Source organism: Ostreococcus lucimarinus, chromosome 20 (assembly GCF_000092065.1).
Source record: "Ostreococcus lucimarinus CCE9901 chromosome 20, complete sequence".
Taxonomy (NCBI): Eukaryota; Viridiplantae; Chlorophyta; class Mamiellophyceae; order Mamiellales; family Bathycoccaceae; genus Ostreococcus; species Ostreococcus sp. 'lucimarinus'.
The window spans coordinates 80314-106053 of NC_009374.1; the positions used below are offsets into that span (position 1 = coordinate 80314).

General features: G+C 64.0%; 18 protein-coding genes across 18 annotated transcripts; 11 read left to right on the forward strand and 7 right to left on the reverse strand.

Annotated features, from left to right (window-relative positions):
- Positions 1-74: 74 nt before the first annotated feature.
- On the reverse strand, positions 75-923 carry OSTLU_94051 (predicted protein; the record flags this gene model as incomplete). The annotated part of the gene is made up of 1 exon (XM_001422613.1): positions 75-923. One exon carries the CDS (start codon positions 921-923, stop codon positions 75-77), a length of 849 nt encoding a protein of 282 aa, XP_001422650.1.
- A 245-nt stretch (positions 924-1168) lies between these two features.
- Positions 1169-1452, forward strand: OSTLU_29342 (predicted protein; the record flags this gene model as incomplete). The annotated part of the gene is made up of 2 exons (XM_001422436.1): positions 1169-1306; positions 1408-1452. The coding sequence occupies 2 exons, from the start codon at positions 1169-1171 to the stop codon at positions 1450-1452; spliced, it is 183 nt and encodes a 60-aa protein (XP_001422473.1).
- Positions 1453-2695: 1243 nt separating this feature from the next.
- CCSA (plastid-localized, cytochrome c assembly protein) lies at positions 2696-3583 on the forward strand (the record flags this gene model as incomplete). Its single annotated transcript, XM_001422437.1, has 1 exon — positions 2696-3583. One exon carries the CDS (start codon positions 2696-2698, stop codon positions 3581-3583), a length of 888 nt encoding a protein of 295 aa, XP_001422474.1.
- A 238-nt stretch (positions 3584-3821) lies between these two features.
- OSTLU_29344 (predicted protein) lies at positions 3822-4775 on the forward strand (the record flags this gene model as incomplete). Its single annotated transcript, XM_001422438.1, has 1 exon — positions 3822-4775. The coding sequence occupies one exon, from the start codon at positions 3822-3824 to the stop codon at positions 4773-4775; it is 954 nt and encodes a 317-aa protein (XP_001422475.1).
- Positions 4776-4909: 134 nt separating this feature from the next.
- OSTLU_29345 (predicted protein) lies at positions 4910-7120 on the forward strand (the record flags this gene model as incomplete). The annotated part of the gene is made up of 1 exon (XM_001422439.1): positions 4910-7120. The coding sequence occupies one exon, from the start codon at positions 4910-4912 to the stop codon at positions 7118-7120; it is 2211 nt and encodes a 736-aa protein (XP_001422476.1).
- Positions 7121-7207: 87 nt separating this feature from the next.
- Positions 7208-8128, forward strand: OSTLU_94053 (predicted protein; the record flags this gene model as incomplete). The annotated part of the gene is made up of 1 exon (XM_001422440.1): positions 7208-8128. One exon carries the CDS (start codon positions 7208-7210, stop codon positions 8126-8128), a length of 921 nt encoding a protein of 306 aa, XP_001422477.1.
- Positions 8129-8315: 187 nt separating this feature from the next.
- OSTLU_43686 (predicted protein) lies at positions 8316-9419 on the forward strand (the record flags this gene model as incomplete). Its single annotated transcript, XM_001422441.1, has 1 exon — positions 8316-9419. The coding sequence occupies one exon, from the start codon at positions 8316-8318 to the stop codon at positions 9417-9419; it is 1104 nt and encodes a 367-aa protein (XP_001422478.1).
- A 16-nt stretch (positions 9420-9435) lies between these two features.
- OSTLU_94054 (predicted protein) lies at positions 9436-10530 on the reverse strand (the record flags this gene model as incomplete). Its single annotated transcript, XM_001422614.1, has 1 exon — positions 9436-10530. A coding segment is annotated over one exon (1095 nt), but the record flags the coding sequence as incomplete, so codon positions are not given.
- A 740-nt stretch (positions 10531-11270) lies between these two features.
- Positions 11271-13118, forward strand: OSTLU_43507 (predicted protein; the record flags this gene model as incomplete). Its single annotated transcript, XM_001422442.1, has 2 exons — positions 11271-11450; positions 12528-13118. 2 exons carry the CDS (start codon positions 11271-11273, stop codon positions 13116-13118), a joined length of 771 nt encoding a protein of 256 aa, XP_001422479.1.
- An 816-nt stretch (positions 13119-13934) lies between these two features.
- Positions 13935-15297, forward strand: OSTLU_43847 (predicted protein; the record flags this gene model as incomplete). The annotated part of the gene is made up of 2 exons (XM_001422443.1): positions 13935-14040; positions 14315-15297. 2 exons carry the CDS (start codon positions 13935-13937, stop codon positions 15295-15297), a joined length of 1089 nt encoding a protein of 362 aa, XP_001422480.1.
- A 106-nt stretch (positions 15298-15403) lies between these two features.
- OSTLU_25832 (AEC family transporter: auxin efflux) lies at positions 15404-17227 on the reverse strand (the record flags this gene model as incomplete). Its single annotated transcript, XM_001422615.1, has 1 exon — positions 15404-17227. The coding sequence occupies one exon, from the start codon at positions 17225-17227 to the stop codon at positions 15404-15406; it is 1824 nt and encodes a 607-aa protein (XP_001422652.1).
- A 670-nt stretch (positions 17228-17897) lies between these two features.
- Positions 17898-18428, forward strand: OSTLU_18950 (predicted protein; the record flags this gene model as incomplete). Its single annotated transcript, XM_001422444.1, has 1 exon — positions 17898-18428. The coding sequence occupies one exon, from the start codon at positions 17898-17900 to the stop codon at positions 18426-18428; it is 531 nt and encodes a 176-aa protein (XP_001422481.1).
- Positions 18429-18548: 120 nt separating this feature from the next.
- On the reverse strand, positions 18549-20462 carry OSTLU_94056 (predicted protein; the record flags this gene model as incomplete). Its single annotated transcript, XM_001422616.1, has 1 exon — positions 18549-20462. The coding sequence occupies one exon, from the start codon at positions 20460-20462 to the stop codon at positions 18549-18551; it is 1914 nt and encodes a 637-aa protein (XP_001422653.1).
- A 229-nt stretch (positions 20463-20691) lies between these two features.
- On the reverse strand, positions 20692-21206 carry OSTLU_29355 (predicted protein; the record flags this gene model as incomplete). The annotated part of the gene is made up of 2 exons (XM_001422617.1): positions 20692-20904; positions 20973-21206. The coding sequence occupies 2 exons, from the start codon at positions 21204-21206 to the stop codon at positions 20692-20694; spliced, it is 447 nt and encodes a 148-aa protein (XP_001422654.1).
- A 111-nt stretch (positions 21207-21317) lies between these two features.
- Positions 21318-21842, forward strand: OSTLU_29356 (predicted protein; the record flags this gene model as incomplete). Its single annotated transcript, XM_001422445.1, has 1 exon — positions 21318-21842. The coding sequence occupies one exon, from the start codon at positions 21318-21320 to the stop codon at positions 21840-21842; it is 525 nt and encodes a 174-aa protein (XP_001422482.1).
- Positions 21843-21949: 107 nt separating this feature from the next.
- OSTLU_94057 (predicted protein) lies at positions 21950-22825 on the reverse strand (the record flags this gene model as incomplete). The annotated part of the gene is made up of 1 exon (XM_001422618.1): positions 21950-22825. The coding sequence occupies one exon, from the start codon at positions 22823-22825 to the stop codon at positions 21950-21952; it is 876 nt and encodes a 291-aa protein (XP_001422655.1).
- A 601-nt stretch (positions 22826-23426) lies between these two features.
- Positions 23427-24419, forward strand: OSTLU_18953 (predicted protein; the record flags this gene model as incomplete). The annotated part of the gene is made up of 1 exon (XM_001422446.1): positions 23427-24419. One exon carries the CDS (start codon positions 23427-23429, stop codon positions 24417-24419), a length of 993 nt encoding a protein of 330 aa, XP_001422483.1.
- Positions 24420-24586: 167 nt separating this feature from the next.
- Positions 24587-25173, reverse strand: OSTLU_29359 (predicted protein; the record flags this gene model as incomplete). The annotated part of the gene is made up of 1 exon (XM_001422619.1): positions 24587-25173. One exon carries the CDS (start codon positions 25171-25173, stop codon positions 24622-24624), a length of 552 nt encoding a protein of 183 aa, XP_001422656.1. The 3' UTR covers positions 24587-24621.
- Positions 25174-25740: the final 567 nt, after the last annotated feature.

A 25740-nucleotide genomic window follows, 5' to 3' on the forward strand; every position in this document is an offset into this window, starting at 1 on the left:
TTCGTCGTCGACGACGGCGGAACGCGCGTTCGCGCTCGAATGTAAATCATATGTAAATCATCGCGTCGTCGAAACTAAACGGGCGCGCTCGACGTCAGTTCTTCGAGCAAGCGCTCGACGTCGACGCGGTCGAGCACGAGCTTCACGCCGACCTGCGCGGCGAGCTGCTCGCGAAGGAACGAGATCGATCCTTTCCATTCGATCTCGTCGTCCCGCGTCGCGACGAAAGCCGCGGCGACGCATTCGGCTTGCGATTCGGACGCTTCCCCGTCCGCGGATCGCGACCCGCGTCTAATAATACCGAGTCGCTCGGGCGAGATGGAGTCCCCGCTTTCGTCGGCGTGCGGCGCCGGCTCGAAGGCGTCGAGAGACTCGCCTTCGATCTCGCCGCCTTCGATCTCGCCGACGTCCTCGGGCGGCGACTCGTCGATCGAAGATTCCCCGCGATGGACCTCGAACAGCGAATACACGCTCTCCGAAACCCCATCACCGTCGTCGCCGTCGTCCTCGATCGCGTCGTCGACGACGCCGCGCGCGCGTTCCGGGCTCTCCGCGCCCACCATCGCGCGCTCCGCGCTCGTCACGTCGACGCGATACTTTCGCGTCAGCATCGGCGGCGCGTCCGCGCGCTCGTTTCTTCTCGCCACGGCGCCCACGCCGTCGGGCGCGAACGTCAATCGCTCCATGATCGCCGATCCATCGACTCGTTTCATCGGATACGCGCGCGCGATGCGCAATCGAACCTCCGCCGTCTTCGTCTCGTCGTCGCCCTTCTCGTCGTCGTCGTCGCGCAGCACCTCCAGCGGTTTCACGGTCACCGCACGCCTCGACGTCGCCAGCACCAACCCCGCCCAATCTTTATCGTGCTTCCGCATCGACCCCGCGACGAGGACGACGCAGTAATGCCGCGATCGCGCGTTCATCGGGTACGCCGCGCGCGCGTCTGCGCTCGGCGGCGGCGACGCCGCGCGCGCGGTGAGTCCGAGCGTCCGCGAGTCCGCGCTCGCGCGCCGCGCGTCGACGCACCGTCGAGGAGTCGCGCGCGATGCGCGCGCAGGGACGAGGACGACGCCGCGTCGCCGTCGCGTCGCGTCGTCGGCGCCGACCCACGCATGGTCGTCTCGCGCGCGCGAGTGCGCTTCGCGACGCCATCGCGCGACGCGCGGCCATGGCCAAGGGCGCGACCAAGGCGGGCGCGATCCTCGTCAAGCTCGTCAGCGCCGCGCGCACGGGATTCTTCTACGTCAAGCGCAAGAACCCGAAGAAGACGCCGAGGAAGCTCGAGTTCGTCAAGTACGACCCCAGGGTGCGACGACGACGCGACGGCGTCGCGACGCGAACGCGAGAGCCGTGTAGCGCGGTGACTGACGACGACGCCGCGAAACGCGGGACGTCGCGCGCGCGCAGGTTCGACGGCACGTGCTGTTCACGGAGACGAAGATTAACAAGTGAGCGCGCCGAGCGACGACGACGACGACGCGAACGGGATCCGTCGCGAACGCGCGCGCGTCGACGACGCGACCGCGAGCGCGTGTATGAATAACTAACGGAGAAATGAAATCGATCGACGAACGACGAACTTGGCGTCACGCGAATTTGACGCCGTCGTCGCCGAAAATCGCGCACCCGGGCGGACGCGCGTCTCGCCGGCGCTCCGCGACGGCGCGCGCGCGCTCGCGATCCGTCCCGAGCGCCGACGCGAGCTCGTCCATCGTGCACACCTTCCCGCTCAATCCGTACTCTTCGACGCGCGTCGTCAGCGCGTCGTCCAACGCGGCGAGATCGCGCGCGTCGACGACGCGCGCGCGCGTCGACGCGTCGTCCAACCACCTCGCGTCTCCCGACGCCACCAGCGCGTCGATCACCGCGCGTCGCGCGTCCAGCGGCAGCGCGCGCGCGAGCGTCGCGTTCACGAACGCGTCCTCGACGTCCGCGCGCACGATGGGGCTCGCGCGGCGCTTCACCGCGCTGTTTTCGCGCGTCCCGACGGCCGTCGCGTCGGCGTCAGTCGCCTCGTGCGTCGCGATTCGCGCCTCGATTCGCGCGTCGCGCGCGCGCACCGCTTCAAGAGTTCGCCCCACATCGCGCGCTGCGCGCGCCACGCCTGTTCGCGCGGCTGTCGCGTGTACGACGGCGCGTACGCCGCGAACGCGTCGAGCGCGTCATCCATCGCGCGTCCGCACAGTGACGCGCGCGATGCCCGCGACGGCGACGCGCGTCGCGGACGCGCGCGCACGGGCGAACGCCACCGTCGCGCGCCGCGTCCGCGCGCCGCGTGCGGCGCGCGGGGCGACGCGCGCGCGCGCGACGCGCGAACTGCTCGACCTCGCCGCGCTCGTCGACGTCGTCCCGAGCGACCTCGCGCTGAGCGACGCCGAGGAGGCGCTGGGGAAGTGCGCGTTCGCGGCGCTGAGCGCGTCGAGCGCGGCGTTCGCGGGCAAGGTGCGGACGCGCGCGACGACGACGCGCGAGCGACGAGGGACGGGACGCGCGACGACGGCGCGCGAGGGTTATGCGCGCGAGACGACGAGACGACGAGACGACGACGCGCGATGAAGACGCGAGCGACGCGCGACGACGACGGGAAAAGACGATAAAAAATACGCGAGACTGACGGGAACGAACGCGCGGCGATGGGCGCGCGCAGGCGATTTTTACGGATGAGAAACGCGCGGGACGGGGCGAACAGATTGGAATGTACGTCGGGAACGCGTCGCTGTTCGGACTGCTCGCGGCGCGGTGGATCGAGAGCGGACACTTTCCGCTGAGTAATATGTACGAGTCGCTGTTGTTTCTGGCGTGGGGGATCACGGCGGTGCACCTGGTGGTGACGGAGCGCGACGGGTTCTCGGAGAGCGCGATTCCGGGGGCGCTCGCGGGACCGACGGCGGCGCTCACGGTGGCCGGGGCGACGTTAGCGCTGCCGGCGGAGCTGCAGCGCGCCACCGCGCTCGTGCCGGCGTTGAAGAGTAATTGGTTGATGATGCACGTGAGCGTGATGATGCTGAGTTACGCCACGTTACTCGTCGGTTCGTTGTCGTGCGTGTCGTATTTAGTCGTCGACGCGTCTCAGGATTGGGCCGCGGCGAAGGGGGCGCTGGAGAAGCTCGATAAGATGGTGTCCAACGACGGCGAGCGCGTGAGAAATAGGCCAAAAGTGAGCGTCGCCGCCGACGGCGAAACCGTGGCGGTGGAGACGATGAACGCGAGCGAGGATTACGGCGGCGAGCTCGCCATCGAGGCGACGCGCGACGGCGAACGCATCCTCACCGAGATGGACAACTTGGCCTACCGTTGCTTGGGCGCCGGTTTCACTTTGCTCACCGCGGGTTTGGTTTCCGGCGCGGTGTGGGCCAACGAAGCCTGGGGTTCGTACTGGTCCTGGGATCCGAAGGAGACGTGGGCGCTCATCACCTGGCTCGTGTACGCCACGTATTTGCACTCGCGTCTCGTCGCCGGTTGGAGTAAAAAGGACTCGTGCGCCGTCGGTGCCGCGGGCTTTTTGGTCGTTTGGGTGTGCTACGTCGGCGTCAACCTCTGGGGCGTCGGCTTACACTCGTACGGTTGGTTCGCCAACAAGTAAAAAAGTGAGCGGTCTGCTCGCGCGCCGCCACCACCCCGCGGCGCACGAGACCCACCCGATCGCATCATCATCATCATTGTTATTTTTTATATGTTTTCCTCGCGATTATCAGCATCAGCATTGTCAATACGACGAACCGTTTAGTTTGCGCCGAGTCCTTCGCCGCCGCGCGCGTTCGCGTGACCCCCAGAGCGCGCCTCGCGCGTCTCTCGACCCCTCGTCCGCGCGTTCGAGCGTCATGCCAGTCATAGCCATCACCCTCACCGTCGTCAGCGCGTGCGCGATCAACGTCGGCAAGGGAATCCAGAAAAAAGCGTCCAAATCGCTCCCGAAGCTCAGCCTCGCGTCGCTCCGTTCGTACCTGACGGACCCGAATTGGCGCCGCGGGTTGGAGTTGGACGTCATCGGCGGCGCGGGAATGCTGCTCGCGCTGTCCATCGCGCCGATGAGCGTGGTGCAGCCCGCGAGCGCGAGCGGGGTGGCGATTTTAGCCGTGGTGAGTCACGCGTACTTGGGAGAGAGCCTGACGCTGCGCGAGTGGAAGGGCGTCGCGTCGTGCGGGTTCGGCATCGCGGTGCTGTCGAAATTCGCTCGAGGCGGCGGTGAAACGCGCGCACTGGGAGCGTTTAGATTGATGGTGGCGATCGGCCTCGGATTCGCGTGCCTGGCGACGCCGAGCGTGATCTCGCACAGGTTTAGAAGCGGCGCGTCGGCGTCGGCGGCGAAGCGATACGAGTTAATAAAAATCGGTGCGCAGTGCGGGACGTGCTTCGCGCTGAGCGCGTTCAGCGTGAAAGCAGCGATGGGATTCTTATACGCGTGGCGGTTGTTCAGCGCCCCGATCGCGTTCGGCGTGAGCGGGACGTTGACGGCGATGGGGCTGTACTTTCAAACAGCCGGCTTCAGAGAGGCGGGCGACGTCTCCATCGTCGTCGTCTGCGTCGCCGGAAACGTCGCGCAGATGTTCGTCGCCGCGCTGTACGGTCTCATCATTCTCAGCGAACCGCTGCCGGAGACCATTCCAGCGTTCATCGGCTGGATCATGTCGTGGGTGTTCATCACGTACGGCGTCGTCGCGCTCTCCGGCGCCGACTCCGCGTCTTCGTTGGTCAAGGCGCGCGAAGTTCGCGGGGCGCCCATCTTACCCACCGCCATCGGTCCCGGCGCGATGCCGCCTTTCAAAACCAATTAGCCCTGTACAGTTGTAGTGTTGAGCGAGCGGCTCTCAGCTCTTTTCGCTCGCGCGGCGCGTCCAACCGTCGTCGCGCGCGCGCGCTCCCGCACACGCCGTCGCGTCGCGTCGCGTCGACGCGCCGCGCGAGCGCGATGTCGAAGGCGTGGCTCGATCACGATAAACTCTCGGCGACGGCGGCGGCGATGGGCGCGAAGCTCAAGGCGCAGGCGTCGGCGACGGTGCGCGAGCTCGTCGACACGAACGCGGTCGAGCGCGGCGTCGCGACGACGACGACGCGCGCGGACGACGCGATGGACGCCGACCCGCGCGCGCGCGAATTGACCGAGCTCACCGAGCTGCTGCAAGCGAAGGACGAGGAACTGATGGCGCTGAAGGATGCGCTGCGGCGCGTCGCCGAGGACGGCGGCGGCGGCGGCGGCGGCGCGACTCGACGCGACGCGGCGCTCGCGACGGGCGCGGTCGAGGGATACGAAAAAGAGATGAAGAAATTACGGGACGGTAAGGCGTGGGCGGAGGAGGAGGCGAAAGCGTTCGAGAAGGAGTGCGACGAGGCGCGCGCCGAGGCGAGCGAGGCGACGAGGAAGCTCGAGGCGTTGGAGAAGGAACTGGAACGGGCGCAGAAAGGGGAACGGGTCGAGAGCGAGGCGCGCATACCGAGTGATGGGAACGGTGACGACAACGCGGCGTCGCGTGAGGCGCTGGAATCGATGACGAAGGAACGCGACGACGCCGTGGAGAAAGCGCAAAGCATGAAAACCGTAAACGACGGCGTCTTGCAGCAACTGAAGAGCATGAAAGGCGTAAATGAGACGCTTCAAAAACAACTCAAAGAGTACGCCGAGCTCGTACCAACGATTCGGAAGGCACTGGATGACGCTCGAGCGGAGACGGCCGAATTGGCCGAGAGTTTGGCGAGCGCGCGCAAAGAAGCCGAAGACGCGACGACGGCGGTGTCTGATTCGCAAGCCTTGAAGAAGACAAACGAGGCGCTGGAAAGAAGACAAAAGAGCCTGGAAAACGAGATCGTGGTACTCAAGAATAAAATAGAGAATAGCAAACAGGTGCAGTCTGACGTCGAGGCGGCGAAGGAACGTGTGAGCGCTGGCGCGTTGAAGAAATCGCTCGCGGCGACGGAGGAGAAACTCGCGGCGGCGAACGCTCAAATCAAGACGTTAAGGACGGATTTATCAGTCAAACATAGCGAATCGAACGCACTTGCTGAGTCGAAAGAAAAGGGTGAGTCGGAACTACGACGTCTTCGAGAAGAGTTGAAGTCGCTCACCGGCGCCGTCGCCGAGCGAAACGTCGCTATGACGGAACTCGCAGAACTTCGCACGGAGCTTGCGGACGCCAAGCGTTCGCTTGAAACGAGCTCATTTGCCGGTTCGAGTATAGAAGACGTCACGTCGGCGCGCGATAAGGCTGAAAGCGAGCTCTTGACGATGGCGCGTCGCGTCGCGAAGCTTGAGCAACAGTTGTTGGATGCGCAGCGCGCGCAAGACGACGCGATGGCGGACGTTGCGAGTAAAGTTGATCAATCGGTGAGAAATGACCGAGACGAGATCGAAAAGTTGAAATCACGCTGCGATGAACTCGAGTCGGCTCGCGACGACGCTGTGAAACGTGTGGAGAGCTTATCCGCCGAGGCCAGCGCGTCTCGATCAGCCTTAGCTGAGGCGCAAAAAATCGCCGCTGAAGCCGAAAGTGTTCGTGCGGAGCTCAATTCCAGAATTGAAGCGGCAGAAATACGCATCATGAACGCAAATGCCCTCGCAGATGCGTCGAAAAATGCGTTAGAGGAGTACAAACGCAAATCTACCGAGTCCACTCGAGCGGTGCAAGACGCGCTTCGATCCGAGCGTGACGCCGCGATGACGGCTGCTTCGGCGGCGGAGCGCGATCGCGACGCGTGGAGTGAAAAGTGCACCGAAGCTCGCGATACGCTCGACAGATGGCGCGAAAAAGCACGCAAGCTAATGGCTGACAAGGATGCCGAACTCGAACTCGCCCGCGGCGCCGCGGCGCCGTTACGATCAAAGTCTAGACTCTTCGACGACGACGCCGACGATGGGTCAGACGATGCCAAAGTCGAATCTCCATCCATCGCAGATGCGAGCAAGCCCGCTCGAGTCGACGACGTTCACGCCGAGTATCTCGCCGCCGTCGTCAAACGCTTCTTGTTGCTGCCGTACGACGCCTACGATCGTGGCGATGCCCTCGTGCCCGTCATTTGCACCATCCTCGGGTTCGGCAAAGAGGATGAATTTCGTATTCGCGCACACCGCGCTTCTCAGCGCGTCAAGTCATCCTCTTCCAAGTTTCTCGGCGGCGTCTTCGGTTAGCGACGTCGTCGTTCGGCTCGCGCGTAGCGTTGTCGTCCCAGTCACCTCACTCTCTCGCGCAGCTTTCGAAACATCGCGCGTCCAGCGATGTCGTTCAAAACATTCACGACGACACCCTCGCGCGCGCACGGCGCGACGGCGCGCGCGACGGCGTCGTCGACGCGAATTGGACAAAAAAGTGCACGACCGGCGGCGGCTCGAAATCGCGGTGCCACGCGCGCGCACGCGCGCGATGACGCGCCCGCGAGCGAAGGACGCACCGTGGACGCTCTGAATAAGCTCTCGTCGCTGTATGAAAGCGAAAGCGAACGAGACGAACGAATCCGGGCGACCCAACGCGAACGCGACGCCATGGAGGGACTGGGGTTAGCGGACGCGTTCAAGACGGCGAAGCGAGGAAGCAAAACGAGACGAGATTTCGCGCGAAAACGCACGTACGGCGTCACGCGAACGTCCTTTGGGGCGGTGGTTGAGCTTGGATGCGCGGCAGAAGTGGTGTACGGGTATTGGACCACGCCGGCGGCGTTGGCGGAGACGCTGCCGGAGCTGGAAAAGTGCGAGGCGGCGGCGGACGGCGGGCGGGCGCGGTGTGAGTGGGTGTACGCGTTCGGAGACATTAGGAAGAAACACGGAAGAACGGCGGTCGATGCGGTGGAGCGACATCTTTCGGTTGTGAAGGCGACGGAGTTGGAGGCGGGATCGAGCGTGCGATACGAAGCGACGGCTGGTATGCCCGTCGGCGCGGACATCGCGGTGACGTCCACGGGTGCGAATTCGTGCACTTTAGACATCGACGCGTGGGTGCACCTGCCCCTATCGCTCACGCACACGTCGGGAACGATGGCCGTGGCCCTGGACGTGCAAGATAAGTTTTACCAAGCGTTGGCGGCGTTTAAGACGCTTTGCGACGAGGGCGACGCCGCGGCGCGACTGGAAGAAATCAAATCTAGCGCCCGCGACGCGTGCGCCGTCGGCGATCGACCGAATTTCCAGTTTCGAGGAAAGTAAATCATAGCCAACGAGCGTCGTCGTGTATCTGACAATTAGAGCTGTTTTGACTCGCGTTCGTCGCCGGGCGCGTTCGCCTCGTCTCGCAGCGCAGCGCACGCGCCGCCGCACACACGCGCGCGCGCTCCGCCTTCGTCCTCGCCGGCGACCGCGCGCGTCTTCACCGCACTCCTGTCCACCGCGAACGATGTCCGCGCCCGCGCGCGCGTCGCACGCGTCGCCGCAACGCGTCTTTTCAAACGCCGCGTCGAAATTTCGCGCGCGTCAAACGCCGTCGAAATCCGCCCGCGCGCGCCGCGTTCGCGCGAAGGCGACGCACGATGATGCCCTTCGCAAGTCGCAAGCGCTCGAAGCGCTCGATGCGTGCGTGACGGCGTCGGATTTGGGCACGGGGACGAAGTACGAGGGCAAGGTTCGGGACACGTACGTGACGGGCGACACGATGATCGCTGTGACGACGGATCGACAGTCCGCGTTCGATCGACACTTGGCGTACATTCCTTTTAAGGGGGCGGTGCTGAATCAGACGAGCCAGTGGTGGTTTAAACAAACCGAACACATCGTGCCGAATGCGGTGGTGGCGACGCCGGATCCAAACGTGACGGTGATGCGAAGGTGCGAGGTGTTCCCGATCGAGTTCGTCGTTCGAGGATATCTCACTGGAAGCACGTCGACGTCACTGTGGACGCATTATAAAACCGGGGGTAGGAATTATTGCGGAAACGCGCTGGACGATGGGATGGTGAAGAACCAAAAACTGCCGGCGAATATCGTGACGCCGACGACGAAGGAGAAGGAACATGACAGACCTATTTCGTTAGAAGATATAGTGAAGGAGGGGTGGATGAAGCAAGATGATTTGGACTACTGCGTCGCTAAGACGCTGGAAGTTTTCGCTTACGCGCAAGAAGTCGCGGCGACGCGCGGGCTGATTCTGGTCGACACCAAGTATGAATTTGGCCGCGACGCCGACGGCACGATTCGACTCATCGATGAAATCAACACGCCAGATAGCTCGAGATACTGGTTGTCGAACTCGTACGTGGAGCGCCACGCTGCTGGTATGGAGCCCGACATGATCGATAAAGAGTTCTTGCGTTTGTGGTTCGCGGAGAGGTGCGATCCGTACAAGGACGAGACGCTTCCAGAAGCGCCGGCGGATCTCGTCGCCGAGCTCAGCTCGAGGTACGTCAAGCTTTACGAAATGATCACGGGAGAAACCTTCGATGTGCCACCCGCGGGTGTTGACGTGAACAAACGCATGCGCGACGCATTGAAGGGAGTCATTTAATACAATCCTGTTCGTATCATCGCCAAAGTCGAGATTCGACAAGAAACGCGCGCAACTCTTTCAACCCCTTGTCGACGGCCAGCGCGTCGCGCTTGAAACGCAGCGGCTGCCGCATGTTGGGATTCGTCATCGTTTGCATTTCCGACAGCCAATGCTCCTCGCGCTCGTCCGCCACGCCGGCATCCATGCCCGCCTCTCGAGCACGCGCCCACATAAATCTCAACCACGCGCGGCGAAAATGGAATTCGTGAATCTCATCGTCGCTCAACGCGCTCGAGTCGTCCTCGCTCGCTGCGTTACGTGATATGCTCGAAATCGCCGACGCACGACGCACGTCTGCGAGCGAAACGACGACGCGCTCTTCTATTCTACGTGACGCCAGATAACGCATCGCGATTTCCACGCCGAGCGCGTCTCTGAAATTCCTCGGCCACGATGGGTTCAAACTCGGTGGAAGCGACGTGTGCGTGGGACCGGCGTGTTCATCGGGTTGCACACCGTTTTCATCGTTCTCTACGGGCTCTTCGGTGTCCATCGCAGACGCCGATGCGGTCACGAGCGAGGTGTCTACTTCGTACGACGCCACCGGCTTCGCGCCGGCTTCTATCAAGACGTCGCCAATCTTTCTCGCGATCGATGCGTGCGTGTCGTCCTTCTCGAGGGCGATCCCAAACGCCCGCGTCCACGTTTCGGCTTCTTGTTTGATGTCCTCATCGATCGGCGCTAAGCCAAGGGCAATCATGAGGTTAAAATATCGCGCGCACCATCCCGCCTTGAGCGAAAACTCTCTCCGCTGCGCGTCGTCTAATACGTACTGGGACGCCGCCATCTTCGCAGCGCGCACCTCATCTCGTGCCTCCTGATCCCTCGCTAACGCCTCGTTATCGCGCTCGTTCGCCGAGTAAATCGCCGCCTCAAGCTGCGACGAAAGCATTTCTCTATGCGCCTCGAACTCGTGCTCGCGTCGACGCAATTGCGCCTCCAGTCTCGTCAACACCCTCGCTTCACCGACGTTCTCCTCCCTCAGCGCGCGCACGCGCTCCTGCAGCTCCACCACCATCTCCGCCGACGTCTTCGCCTTCCTTTCCGCCTCCTCCAGCGCTTCCCGCAACCGCGCGTTCTCCTCTCTCGCCGCCCGCTCGCTTTCCCGTCGCCGCTCCGACTCTCGCGCCGCCGCGTCGTCATCCGGCGACCGCATCCCCTGTCCCTGCGCGCTCGTCCGCCCGTTCCCTCCACCTCCCGTCGTCGTCGTCGTCGCCCGTTCCCCGCCCGCGGTTCGCCCTCTATTCGGCGATCGCGCCTCGCCTCGTTCGCGTTCGCGTTCCCCAAACTTTAACCGTTGTCGCGCGTCCATCCATTCGTTCCCTTTTTTCCCCCGTTCCCGCGCCTCGCTCGCCGATTTCGCCGCGGTCGCGCGCCGCGTCGCGAATCGCTCGCCGTCGCCCTCGCGCGCGCGTTCGCGCGGCGTCGGCGCCGGCGGTTCGACGTCGACCTTTCGCGCCAACCTGCGTCGTCGAGCGATTCGCGTCAGTCTTCCCTCTCGCGGCGTCGCGCGCGCGTCGCGAATCGTCGCGCGCGCCGCGCGCGCGTCGCGCGATGTCTCTCGCACCTCGCCGCGACGTCGCGCGCGCGATCGAGCATCGCGCGCGTCGCGACGCGCGTCGAGCGCGCGTGTGACGTCACAGTCGCGCGCTCAAATCGAACATGCGCGCGCGCGCGTGCGCCTCGCGCGCGATTCCGCGCGCGGCGATCGCGCCGAGACGCGCGAACGCGCGGTCGACGACGCGAACGGCGCGCTCGATCGCGGCGCGGGCGTCGAGAGAGGAGGAAATGATGGCGAAACTCATGGGGATGATGGGACTCGGCGGCGACGGCATCGTCGCCGCGGCGGACGCGCTTCCGGGACGCGCGCAGGCGATGCGCGTGAGCGATCAGCACTACGTCTTGAAGGGGCACGCGATGCGCGCGCCGTTTCCCGAAAATCTCGAGCGGGCGACGTTCGCGACGGGGTGCTTTTGGGGGACGGAGAAGGTGCGACGACGACGACGCGAGCGCGACGCGGTGAGGGCGAGGGCGACGATCGAGACTGACGGGAGATTGCGGTGCGCGCGATAGATGTTCTGGCGCGTGCCGGGCGTGTACACGACGGCGGTGGGGTACGTCGGCGGTCACACGCCGAACCCGACGTACGAGGAGGTGTGCAGCGGACGCACCGGACACACCGAGTGCGTGCAAGTGCTCTACGATCCAGCCGTGGTGTCGTTCGCGGATTTGTTGGCGATGCACTGGACGTGCCACGATCCGACGCAGGGTAACCGACAAGGAAACGACCGAGGGACGCAGTACAGAAGCGGGATTTATTGCGACACCGAGGCGCAGTTGGCCGTCGCGAAGGACTCCGCCGAGGCGTATTCCGAGGCGTTGAAAGCGGCGGGGAAGAATGGGGCGATCACGAGCGAAATCAAGGGACCGGGCGATACGTTTTATTACGCCGAGGACTACCACCAGCAGTAGTGCGTGCATCGAACGCTTTCGCGTCTCGTCTCGAGCGTCTCGTCTCGCGAGCGCGAAGCGCGCCGACTGACCGACGACGCGTCTCGACCACCACAGTTTGGCCAAACCGCGCAGCCGACCGTACTGCTCCGCGCAACCGACGGGCGTGCCCGTGCCCGAGGCCTGGCTCAAGGCTAACGGCGCCAAATTCGGCGCTGGTTACTGGAAAACCTTCGGCCCCGCGCCCGGCTGCACCATCAACGTGCCCAACGCGCCCGTGACGCTCGAAGAAGCCCTGGCGGCCAACTAACGCGCTCGAGCCGCATCACGCACTCTCGTTGTCATTCAAATCATTCAACGCACGCGAACGGACGACGTCACGCGGGAACAACGCGACGCAACGCAATCCATCGTCCCGCCTCCGCGCCACTCTCCGCCTCGCGCGTCCCGATGCAACAGTTGAAGAACATCTTCCGCGGCGCGTCCGCGTCGCAATCTCGCGCCCCGATCGTCGTCTCCTCGACGCATTACGTGTTGAAAACCGACGTGAAGCGAACGCCGAGCGGGCACGACGTCGTCGTCGTCGCCACGGGTTGTTTTTGGGGCGCGGAAAAGATGTTTTGGCGACTGCCGGGCGTGCACAGCACGTCGGTCGGGTACGTCGGCGGACGCGCGACGAACCCGACGTACGAGGAGGTGTGCTCGGGCTCGACGGGACACACCGAGTGCGTTAAAGTGACGTACGACCCGCGGAAGGTGTCGTTCGCGGATTTGTTGGCGATGCACTGGACGTGCCACGACCCGACGCAGGGCGACGGGCAAGGCAACGACCGCGGGACGCAGTACAGGAGCGGGATTTATTGCACGACGGACGCGCAGTTAGCGATGGCGAAAGACTCGGCGAAAGCGTACGGGGAAGCGCTGCGGGCGGCGGGGAAGAGTGGGGCGATCACGAGCGAAATCAAGGGACCGGGCGATACGTTTTATTACGCCGAGGACTACCACCAGCAATACTTGGCCAAGCCCGGAAGCCGGCCGTATTGTTCGGCGCAACCGACGGGGGTGCCGATGCCCGTGACGTGGCTCGAGACGAACGGGGCGAAGTTTGGCGCCGGATTTTGGGCGAAGTACGGCCCGAAACCGACGTGCACGATTGGCGTGCCGAACGAACCGATTTCGTCGGAAGACGCGTCCGCGGCGCGGTGAATTCCATCGACGTCGATCGCGGTGGGGTGTTGTTTACCATGTTTTTACTTTTTACACGTGAAAGCTCGATCAGTTGTAACCGAAGATTTAGATCGCTAAGCGTCGCGCGCGCGCGCGTCGTCGAGGTCGCGCGGTTACAATCGCGTCGAGCGTCGTCGAGGTCGCGCGGTTACAATCGCGTCGAGCGTCGCGTCTCGCGGCTCACCCGAAGACCACCTTGACGAAGACGACGATCGCGTTCAGCGCGATCAGGGGCACGCGCAGGTACGTCGCGGCGTTGATGACGCCGATGATCTGTCCCTTGGCGCTCGCGGGCGCGACCGCGCCGTCGCGGACGTCGCGCGCGGTGAGTCCGCGCTTCGCGAGGAAGCGCGGCTCGTTGAGGATCGCGACCGCGTTCGCGGCGAGCAGCGCGCTCTGCGTGAGCGTCCAGAGCGTCATGACGCGCGCGGGCGCTCGCGTCGAGGCGCCGTCGCGGTCGAGGCGCCGCGCGGCGTCGCGCGCGGCGCTGTGGCGTCGCGACGCGCGTTCAACGAATCGTGCGGGGCAATCGACGAGTCGTGACTCGAGAGGTGGGACGAGAGACACGATGGTGTTCGCGTCGATCGCGCGCGATCGCCGCACACCCGCGCGCGCCTCGACGCGCCGCCGCACGCCGCGCCGAACGCGCCGCGCGCACGCCCGTTCGCCCGCGCGCTCGCGCGCGAGAGACGCACCGCCCGAGCGCAGGACGCGCGCGCGAGAGACGCGATGTCCGTGCCCGTGTCCACGGGATGCGAGGTGAACGTCGCGCCGCGAGAGTATAAATCGGGCGAGATGCAGGCCGGTCTGAGCGACGGTGATCGCGCGCGTAAGGTGGCGTTCATCACGGGCGTCACGGGGCAGGATGGGAGCTATCTCGTCGAGCTGTTGCTGTCGAAAGGTGCGAATGGCGCGATGGATAGATCGACCCGGAAAAGTTCCCGCATTCGCGCGTCGCGCGCGCGCGTCGGGGCGCGGATGGACGCGCGGGGGGGAGAGAACGATGGGAAAGTTTATTATGTCGAAACGTGCGCGCGCGGAGGGCGCGAAACGCGCGGAGGACGACGTCGTGAGGGAAAGATTATGGGAATTCCGGAAAGACGGCCGCGGTTGAGGTTGAGCGCGCGCGCGAACGGCGACTGACGGTTTTTAATGTTGCTTGGCGACGCGCGCAGGGTACACGGTGCACGGGATCAAGCGACGATCGTCTTCGTACAACCACCCGCGATTGGAACACATCATGGAGCCCGGATACCCGAACGGGCAGAATTTCTTCTTGCACTACGGCGACTTGACGGATTTGCACGCCCTCGTGGCGATCTGCCGCGACGTGAGACCGACGGAGGTGTATAACCTCGCCGCGCAGTCTCACGTGCAAGTGTCGTTCCAAATGCCGATGTACACCGCCGAAGTTGACGGCGTCGGGACGTTGAACTTGCTCGAAGCGATTCGCTTGTCCGGGCAAGAGAAGACGGCGCGATTCTACCAAGCGTCCACGTCTGAGCTGTACGGCAAAGTGCAAGAGATCCCGCAGTCGGAGAAGACGCCGTTTTACCCGCGATCTCCTTACGCGGTGGCAAAAATGATGGCTTTCTGGGCCGTGGTGAACTACCGCGAGTCGTATGACATGTACGCGTGCAATGGAATTCTGTTCAACCACGAGTCGCCCCGCCGAGGGGAAACCTTCGTGACGCGCAAGATCACCCTCGCCGTGGCGAACATCAAGGCGGGCAAGCAAGAATGCTTGTACCTCGGTAACATGGACGCCAAGCGTGATTGGGGCCACGCGCGCGACTACGTCGAGTGCATGTGGAAGATGCTTCAACAAGACACTCCGGAAGACTTCGTCGTCGCCACCGGGGAAACTAACACGGTGCGACACTTCGTCGACCGCGCGTTCGACGTCGCGGGCATGAAGCTCAAGTTCGAGGGTGAGGGCGTCGACGAAGTCGGTATCGAAATCGCCACCGGCCGCACTCTCGTTCGCGTGCACGAACGCTACTTCCGCCCCGCGGAGGTCGATCTTCTCATCGGTGATCCGTCCAAAGCGTTGAACAAGCTGAAGTGGAACCCGCGCACGACGTCGCTCGAGGAGCTCATCAAGGAGATGGTCGAGGCCGACATCGCGCGCATCGAAAACCCGGGCTTGCGATTCTAGGCTGTGCTAGTTTTGCACGTAATTAAAGAAATATTTTATAGACGAGACGGTTGTAATGACGCACGAGGTACACGTTTGAGATGCATTTGATGCGATGTGAAAAATATTACACGACTGCCGACGTGAAGGCGGTGAGCCAAAATGTGACGGGAATGATGGCAAAGACGTATTGGCGCAACATCAATGCCGCTAAGCGAGTCGCCAACGGACGCGTCGCATCTCGCAACTGCGTCAATAGCACGAGGTTCTGCGCCGCAGGCATGCACGACATGGTGAGAAGCACCAACGCCGCCGAGCGATCGCTCGGAAACCACGGCGAGTTGAGCGCTCGTAGGAAAAGTAATCCGAACAAGCACGCGCCAGGAAGAAACACGAAACGAACTAAACACGCGGAGACTAAGGCGAGCATGTCTGGCGAATCCAAACGAGTGAGATAGTTCCAACCCGCGCGAATCTTCCGCAAGGGGCGCATGACGAGCGCGAACGCTCCAGCGAACGATCCAAAGAAGACGTCCAAAACGGTGACGAACAAACTCTTCTTCTTCCTCTTCTTCGCATTCTCCTCCATTTCGTCGTCGTCGACGGGTACGCTGCGCTCTTTCGCTTTTTTAGCGCGCGCGATTCTCTTCTCGACGTCTTCGGGAGTAATCTTCACCAAACTCGACGCCAAGACGAGCATCTGTCCTGGGAGCGCCGCGGCACCGATGCTCGCCGCGAGCTCGAACAGCGCTCGGAAGATGACGGATATGAACGTCAATACCGCGGGAAACTCTGTCGTGGCATCCGCAAAGTTACCGACGAAGATTTCCTTCAAAGGCGTGGCGCCGATGAGAACACCCGCGATGATGCCCAGCAGCGGCGGGTTCAACAATTCTTTGCCGATGCGCGCCATCGTCGCCTTTGCGGTCAAAAATGCATCACGCAACGCGTCCTTCTTCTCGCCATCTTTGCTCAAACCCGCCACCGCGACGGGTCCAGCGATTAACAAGAAACCGACCGTCCAAAGCACTGGCGTCCAACCGATGAGATAGAGAGCGATGTATCCCGCCGTTTCGTCCGCGCGCGCGCGGCCAAGGACTTCCGTCAAAAATACCAGAGGAAGTGTGAACGTGTTCCCGAAAGAGCACGCGGCGATGCCTAGGCGCGACATGTCTCTCTTCTCTCGCTCGAGCTTAATCTCCTCTTCCTCGTCCAAGTCTTCTTCTTCCCGCGTGTGCGACGACGCGTACGCGTGAAAGCGGTTGACGAAGTACGTGACGCCGACGCCGATGATGGATCCAAATATGACTTGTGCCATCGCACTTATCGGTAAGATGGCCAACGCTTTGGTGAGAGGAGACAAATACAGCGTCGCCGCGACGCGCGTGCACAGATACGCGGGCAGCATGACGTTGAACGCGAGCTTGGAGACGACGACGGGCGTCTCGAGCGGAAGCTTACCCTCGCGCATCAAACCCGTGATCACGGCGCACAACGCGACGACTTTAAACGTCGCCGTCGACGTCGCGCGCATGATCCGTAAATCCAATCCAACGTTCGACGTCAACGCCTCGTACGCCGACACCGCGGTGTCCAAAGGTTCGAAATACGAGCACAACCATCCGACGAATTTAGGATACGCCGCGAGAAAGACAAAAATCGCGCCGAGCATAAACAAGCTCCGCGTCCACGTCGTCGCGCGCGTGTCCGTCTCCGCCCCGAACACTCGTCTCGACACTTTATTCCGCTCGCTCTTCTCCTCGCGCTCTCGAGCCTCCATCTCTTCCTCCGTCTCGTCGTCGTCGTCCGTCGAAGGCTCGCGTTCCGCCGTCTCCGCCGTCTCCGCCTCCTCGCTCTCCTCGCGCATCGCCGCCGCCGCCGCCGCCGCCGCGTCCATCGCGTTGGCAGAGGCGTCGCCTCGCGTCGTCTCTCTCGCGTCGCCGTCGTCCATCGCCCTCGCGACCCATCCTCGCGTCTCCGCGCGCGTCCCGAACCCGTCCCGCGCGCGCGTCCCCACCCCTCGCGCCCCCCTTGCGCGCGCCCGCGCCGCGCCCGCCGTCCCGCGCGCCCCTGGCGCGTCCCGCGCGCGCTTTCGCGCGCCTCCCGCGCGCGCGATCGCGCGCGCGCGCGTCCGCGCCGTCGTCGTCGCGCGCATCGCCCGCGTCCGTCCCGTTCGCGCGTCCTTTTTCGCGCCGCGCGCGCGTCGCGCGTCCGCTCGACCCGCGCGGCGCTTCGCGCGCGGTCGCCGGTCCGTCGCGCGCGCGCGCTCGCTCGCGCGCCGCCGTGCGGTCGACGCGCGCGCGAATCCGCGTCGAGGGACGCGTCGGGACGCGTCTTCGTATGGGTAAACAGTCAGACGACGACGACGCACACAACAATCGTCTTATCCGATGCGTCGCGTCGTCGCTCGACGCGCCGCCGACGCCGGCGACACACGGCGACGCGCGACGACGACGACGCCGACGACGACGATGCGCGCGCTCGCGGTGCGCGCGACGCCGACGGCGCGTCGAGCGACGACGCGACGCGCGAACGATAACGAAGGTGGCGCGCGACGTCGGCATGGCGACGGACGACGCGCGACGACGACGCGCGCGCGCGCGAACGAACGCGCGGAGGCGATGACGATCGCGGACAGGGCGCGCGCGATCGCGATCACGGCGATGACGACGGTGAGCGCGGCGGGCGCGGCGCGGGCGGACGCGCAAGAGGTGCAGGATTATCTCTTGGCGTTTTGGAAGTTTCGCACGGCGGACACGACGAGCTTTTTGTTGTACACGGTGGCGCCGATCATGGTGCCGTACGCGGTGTTCGCGGTGCTGATCAAGCGAAAGACGGAGGCGCAGCTGGAAAAGTTGGAGGGCGGGGGTTGGATCGCGTTCATGGCGGAGCGGGGACTGGACGCGAAGACGCTCGAGCTGCCGCAGTTGAACGCGTTTTGCAAGGCGGCGGACGCGGGGGTGCTGGATGACGCCATGGTGACGGAGTTCGTTCGTAAGCTGAAGTTGAGCGAACAGTGGAAGAAGAGCACGATCGCGATCGATGACACTCGCGCGGAGGAAGCGAAGAAGCGCGCGCGCGCGGAGGCTATTCTGGAGGCGAAGCGCGCGCGAGGCGACTTTGAAAAGTCCAAGGAAGAATCCTCCGTGTAGTCACGACGCCGCGAGTTTGCGCGCGCGCGACGCGGAGGCGTCGAAACGCGCCTGCGCTCATCCTTTCGTCATTACGGATTTAATACACGACAAACCTTAAAGATCAATCAACGCTACAAATCACAAATCGCCGTTCAGTCGAGCCGCCTCGACTTCCTTACGAATCGTCGCCGGCGTCCACGGCTCGTAGCCCGGTCGCGTCTCGCCGGACACGAGCGCGCGCGCGCGCGCCATGTCTTGCCCGTAACCTAACTTTCGCAGCGCTTCCATAGTTTCGTTGTGGGACGAGCTTCTGGCTTCTGGCGTGAACGACATCTTTTGCCGCCGATAGCTCCATATGCCGACGCCGAGGGCGATCATCACCGCCAGCGGCTGAAACCAAGGATTTTCGCCGAGTAAACTGGCCGGGGCGGCGACGTACATCGCACTTTCGTACACAAACACTGCACCTTCGTCGGGGTGGCTGATGACTATTTGGCTTTCGCCGTCGGACGCGATCACCGGCGCGTACTCGCCCGCCGTCGTCGGCGTCACGCCTTCGTCCGCAAGCTGCCAACGATTGCTCGAGTGCAGCACGCGCTTAGCTATCTTCGTGTTGGTGATGTTTAAAATCTCCAATCCAGCATTCATGGCGACGACGACATAGCCTCTGAGGGCGGCGATCGTGGTGACGGATACTCGAGACTCGTGTGTCTCTGCGCCGCTGTAAATAACACACCCGGTCCTCGGCCCATCCAGGGCGACGAAACCCGAGATCACGTGACCTTCGGTCGTGATACCCGTCAATCTCGAGCTCATTCGTGGATCAAACGTGGCGCTGGCGATGTCGTAGCGCATTAAACCATCGCACGCATACGATTTGGTCGTAAACGCGTTGATGTCGGCGTACGCGACGCCTCGTCGAGTGAGCGCGACGACGGCTTTGTTGTACGGACGAAACGCGAAAACCTTGGAACCGGCGGAGAACACGCCGTGGACGTTCGCAAAATTACCCAGCGAGGGCAGGAAAACGACGACGCGACCGTCAGTGTCCGCCGCCGTGACGTATCGCTTACCCATGATGCGATACATTCCCAACGCCTCGACCGGAAAGCTCTCCTCCACGTGTTCTAACGCCCCAGACGACGATGACGACGCCCGAGACGTTTTACCGAGCTCCCGAAGTTTCACTCTATACTTCGCATTCGCTTCCCGCACCGTCATCGCGGCGAGTGAAGACGCTCGCAAGGTGTAATCTGTTGGAAACGCGTCCGCGTCCGGGCCGACGTTTTCGACGACTTCTTGTTCAATCTTCGTGAACGCAACCGTGCCGTCGTCGTGCCCGGTGACCAACACCGTTGTGTTCAGAGCCAATAAATACGCCGTCATCGATCGCACGCTCGCCGAGGTGTTCGTCTGTACTTCGCACTCGGCGTCGCCCGTCTCAGTTCTCCGCACCACGATTCGCCCGAATTCGTCGCCCGTTGCGTAATATCTCGCCTTACGCGCCTTCCCGTTTCTAAAAGGGAGCACGTGCACCGCAGTCACCTTGGTACTCACCCGCGCCGCGGACACACGATCGAACGCGTCTGAAAACGTCTTCGAGCGTTTCGATTCCCCCGCGAGCGCCGCGCGCACGTGTTCCTCCGCCGCGCGACGTATTTCCTCCAGCGTCAATTCGCCCGACACGGGCATCGAGCTCGACGCCACGCGCTTCGAATCACCGTCGAAACTCATCTCGTCGTCCTTCGTCGGACCTCCGGCGTCGCATCGCGTCTCGTCCGTCGCCGCGACGCCCGGCGTCTTCACCAATCCGCCCATCCTCTTCAACGCCCGCTCCGCGCCGTGCACCGCCTTCCCGAGCGCCGTCGACGCCTCTTTCGCCTCTTGAAGCGCATGTCGCAGCGTCGAGAGTTCATCGCGAAGCGCGCGCGCGGCGGCGTCGGCGTCTTTCGCCGAGGTGCTTTCGCAACGACTCGACCAACACGCGAGCGCGAGCGCGACGCACGCGACGAAGCGAGACGACGCGCGCGCGAACGGGCGTCGACGGCGCATTCTCTCTCGCGGCATCGACGCGATCGCGCGCGCGCGATGCGACGGCGGTCGAGCGACGGGCGCGCGTCGCGTCGTCGTGTGGCGCGAGTCGACGAAACCGACGCGAAGGCGAAGCGCGCGCGCGGCGACGAGCTTGACATTCGATTCGAGAGCATAATTTTAAACGTTTAGCGCGCGTGAACGCGCGAGGCGCTCTGGGAAGACGCGGTCGAGCGAAAGAGCGAATTCCTCACGACGCGCCGCCGCCTTCGCGTTGCTCTCGATCCAACGCCTCGGGAACCCAAACCTGGCTCAGTAACCTGAACGACGGCCCGTATTGCAATCCAGCCTTGAGCATGCCTTGATACAGCACCGTCGGGTCTCTCGGCACCGTGCACCGCGCGCGCATGATGTCGCTCGAGTTCATGTCGTAATTCGAGTCTTGCTCGGCTTGGTGTCGCGCCTGCGATTCGCGCGAGACGCGCAAAGTCAGTCAGTCCCCGAACGCCCGCGCGCGTCCGAATCACGCACGATCGCCACCAGCTTTTTCAACGCCTCCTGCATCGCGCCCGTGTCCTCGCCCAGGAGCGCCTTCGCCAGCGCCTCGTCGCGCTCGATGTCCTTCAGCTTTTCCTGGTCCTCGAGCAGCGCCTCTCGAAACGCCACCGGGTCTTTCGCCGTGTCGTCCTCGTTCAGCGCGTACGGCCCCTCGCCCAGGCCGTATCGCGGTTTTTCGCCCTCCTCGCGCGCTCGCTCGCTCGCCATGGCGCGCGCGCGTCGCTCAGTGCCGCGCGTCGCCGCCGCGCGCGGTCTCGAAACGCCTAAAAAACGCCTCCCCTATGCGCAAACAGTCACGCGGTCGTCACTTCGCGCGCGATGGCGCCCCCGAGCAAGGCGTGCGCGACGCGGCTCACGCGCGAGCTCAGGCAGTTCCGCGCCGCGCCGCCGCCGCTCGCGCCCAGGGTGCACGTCGACGACGGCGACCTCCTCGAGTGGTTCGTCCTGATCCAGGGCGCGCACGACACGCCGTACGAGCGCGGTTGGTACGTGATGAAGATTAAGTTCAAGCCGACGTATCCGTTCGCGGCGCCCGCTGTGAGCGTTCTGACGCCGAACGGACGGTTCGCGGAGAATCAGTCGATATGCATGTCGATGACGGAGTGGCATCAGGAGAGCTGGAACCCGGCGTGGTCGTCGCAGGCGATCGTGACGGGATTCATCAGTTTCATGAGCGCAAACGAGCACACGAGCGGAGGGGTGCGGACGACGGACGAGGAGAAGAAGCGATTGGCGGCGGCGTCGCTGGCGTGGAACGCGGCGCAGCCAGGATTGGTGAAGAAGTTTCCAGAGCTGGCGGACGCGGAAGCGATGAAGGCGTTGGAGACGGCGAAGCCGAGGTGACGACGCGAGGCGAGACGCGCGAGACGCGCGGACGACGATACGATAGCCAAGTAGTGAACACGCAAACAATACAGGATGGTACAGTACATTAAACAAACAAATCCTATCTACGATATGAAGTCGCGTAAGACGTCGATGAACGCCTCTGGGCTTTCTTCGTGCGGCATGTGTCCACATTTAGGAAGGATGCGAAGCTCGCAGTTTAATAACTTGGCGAGCGTTCGCGAATTACTCGCGGGAACGATGACGTCGTTCTCGCCGTGGACGATCAGAATCTTCGCACCGCTCTCGACGAGGGCGTTTACGGCGTCTTCGCGCTCTAACGTCGAGGGCTGCGTCGTCGCGCGAGCGCGCGCCATGGCGTCTCGCCAAATTTCGCGCGGCGAACTCGCGGCGACGACGGAGGCTAAGACGACGCGAAACATCCCTACGTCCCAGTCTCGCACGACGGATGGTTTGCGATACCCATCGATCCAGTCGCTCGCCATCGCGTCGACTCGCGAAGGATCTATCGCGGCGCGCAAACCTTTCGTCCAAAACTCTTTGCTGCGCACGAGCTTGCGCAAGAGGAGGATGAGAAACGGCTTCACGGCGCACGTCAGGCACCACGCCGCCGTCGCCGCAGCCGCCCCGACGGCGGCGAACGCGACGCGCACGAACGTCGGGAGCGAAAGAGCGGCGTCATCGCCGGCGTCGTTCTTCCTGAGCTTGCCGCCGATTATCGCCGGCGCGACGAGAACGACGTAGTCCACTCCACCCTGCGCCGCGGCGAGCGCCGCGCCGACGGCGCCTAAACTGTGACCCATCAGCGTGAGCGAACGAGCCGCGGCGTCGCCGCCGACCTCGCGCGCGATCGCTCGACACGCTTTCGCGTCGCTCGCGCGCGTGTACTTTTTCACGTCCCTCGGCCGCGCCGTCAATCCGAACCCGCACGAATCGTGCGCGACGACTTCGGCGTCCAGCGCCTCGCTCGCGCGTCGCATCGTATCGCTCGTCGTCCACGACGACGCGTTCGCCCCGAATCCGTGCATGCACTCGATGAAACGCTTCGCGTTCGCCCGTCTTGCGCGCTTATAGTGCACCTCCACGCCGTCGACGTCCAAAAACTCACCATCCGCGTCCGCCGCCTCTCGCGGCGACACGAGCGCCTCGGCGTACCGCCGCTCGACGAACACCGCGCGCGCGACCGCGTACGCCGCGATCGCGACCGCGACCGTCGCGAGCGGCGGCGTCGCCGCGCGCGCCGCGCTCGCCGCCGCGCCCGCCGCCGCCGCCGCCGCGCACGCGCACGCGCGCTCCGCCCTCGTGAGCTCGGGCGTCGCGTCCGAGTCCAAGTCGCGCGGCGCCGTCGTCGCGCCCGCGCGCGCGCGCGTCTCGCGCGTCTCGCGCGTCGCGCGCGGCGTCGAATTCGCGAAACGAAAAATCTGCGCGCGCGTCGACGTTCGCGTCGCCGCCGCCCGCGTCGTCGCGCGCGCGCGCGTCCGCGCGCGCGTCGTCGCCGCGACGCGCGTCCATCGCGCGCGCGCGCTTCGCGCGGCGTCCATCGCGCGCGCGCGACGCGCTCTGCCGCACTCGACGACGCGCATGGCGACCGCTCGAATCGCGCGCGTCGCGCCCGCGCGCGCCGACGCGCGCGCGAGGCGCGCGCGAGGCGCGCGCGCGTCGTCGACCGCGCCGTCGACGCCCGCGCGCGCGACGCGCCGACGCGCCGAGGCGCCGAGGCGCGACGAGAGGCTCGAGGTCATCACGTTTGACCTCGACGACACGCTCTGGCCGACGACGCCCGTGGTGAACGCGGCGAACGAGGCGCTGATCGAGTGGTGCTCGGCGCGATTGGGAGGGCGGTTCCCGCGCACGGCGCGCGTGCACGCGACGATGAAACGGATCCGCGAGCAGCGGGAGTGCGAGGCGGCGGCGCGAGGGACGACGGCGGAACCGATGTCGTACGCGGCGATACGAATCGCGGGAGCGACGCGGGCGGCGATCGAGTGCGGGATACCGGAGAGCGATGCGGTGGCGACGGTGGCGCGGGGGTATCACCTGGCGTGGATACCGATGCGGAACGCGATGGCGCGGGAGTTGGTGTATCCGGGCGCGGCGGAGGCGCTGCGAGCGATTCGCGAGCGCCATCCGGGGGTGGCCGTGGGATCGATCACGAATGGATTCGGCAGCGCCGCGGGCGCGGGGTTGGGAGAGTTTTTTGATTTTGAAATCTCCGCCGAGGCGCTGATCGATGAACACATGGTGCACGGAGAGATGGCGAGGAAGCCGAACGCGTACCCGTTTCAGCTCGCGATGGGCATCGCGATCGCGGATCATGGGTATTCGGGCGACGCCGATTCGTGGACGCACGTCGGCGACGATGTTCTGAACGATTGTTACTGCGCGAAACAGTTCGACTTCAAGACGGTGCACGTGTGCGATCCGACGACGAAACCGTACGAGAGCGGAGGGGGGGCGCCTTACGCGGAAAAGTCGCTTCGAGGAGGGGTCGAGGCGAACAGCGACGCGGTCGTGGACGGCGTCATCTCGCACGTGCGCGAACTCCCCGAGCTCCTCGATCGATGGTACGTGTAGTCGTCGCTCGAGATTGATTCTTTATGTAAAACATGCAAGCATTTATATTTTTGTCGTCCGGTAAAAAGTCGTTACAAGTCGATTTCTATTCGTTCACGCCGTCGCGTTCGCGTCGTCTCCTCGACGCGAATACAAACAGTCCTCCGCTCAACCCCTCGAGAACGAACAAGACACACGCCCAGTAACGGCGTACGCGATACAATTATTCGCCCAACAAATCGTAGTCGTCCAATTTATCGTTGTACGCCGCCACTTTGCGTTTGATCTTACTCGTGTCCACCCACGTGACGTAATCCTCCATATCTCGCGTAACGATGTATCCAGGATTACGCGTGACTTTCGCCCCCACGCGCACGTGCCCTTGTTCTATGAACGTCGTCGCCTCTCGCAACGTCTCGCACATGCGCGCGCGAACCAAAACCGTCGCCAAGCGTCGTCGACAAAACGACGACGTCGACAACCGGTCGCACAGCGTCAAAGACTTGGTCGACGGAATCGCACCAATATCGTACAATTTCGCCAACAAAGCCTCCGTCGTGTGCTGTCTCGTCTCATCTCGCGCGTCAAGTTTCTTCAACGCGTTCGCCAACTTCGTCACCGAACCGACCAACACGTTGAATCGCTTAAACTCGTCTCGATCTCGCAAGTGATACCTCCGAATCGTCGACACCTCTCGGTGCGAGTGTTCAGATTTCCACTGCAAGAAATCAACTTTTTTCAACAATTTACGTTCGTGATGCCGTAACTCCCGCATCGCGACTCCCTCTTATCCTCCTCTTCGTCTCCTTCCTCCTAGCTCGCGCTTCGTCGTCGACCTCGCGCCGAAAGCCCTAACACAGATCTTCCCGCCCGACCTCGCCGACGTCTCGCGTTCGTTTCTCGTGACTTTGCTCGAGAATATTACTTAGAGCGCTGGCGCATCTTTCTGCGTTTACGCTTAAGTCTGCGCGTGCGTTTCTTGCGCCACTGCGTGCGTTCGCGCGTCGTCGTCGTCGTCGTCAGTCGTCGCGTTCGCGCGTTCGCGCGTTCGCGATCGATGCCGCGCTCGCGCGCGCGTCGCTCGCCGCGCGTCGCGCGCGCGCGTCGCGATCGAGCGACGAAAACGTTCTCGCCCTCGCGTCGTCGTCGTCGCGCACCTTGGCTCTCATGTAACCGTGTTCGCGGCGAGAACTGCGGCGGCCGCCGACGCCGCGCGCGAGGGTTCGCGTCGTGGTCCGTGTTGCGTCTTCGGTATCGCGGCCGCCCCCATGCCCTCGTCGACGAGACGTGCGGATCGTTCGCGGCGTGGTTCAAGCCGCAGTAGAGTCTGCAAGAGTTTTAA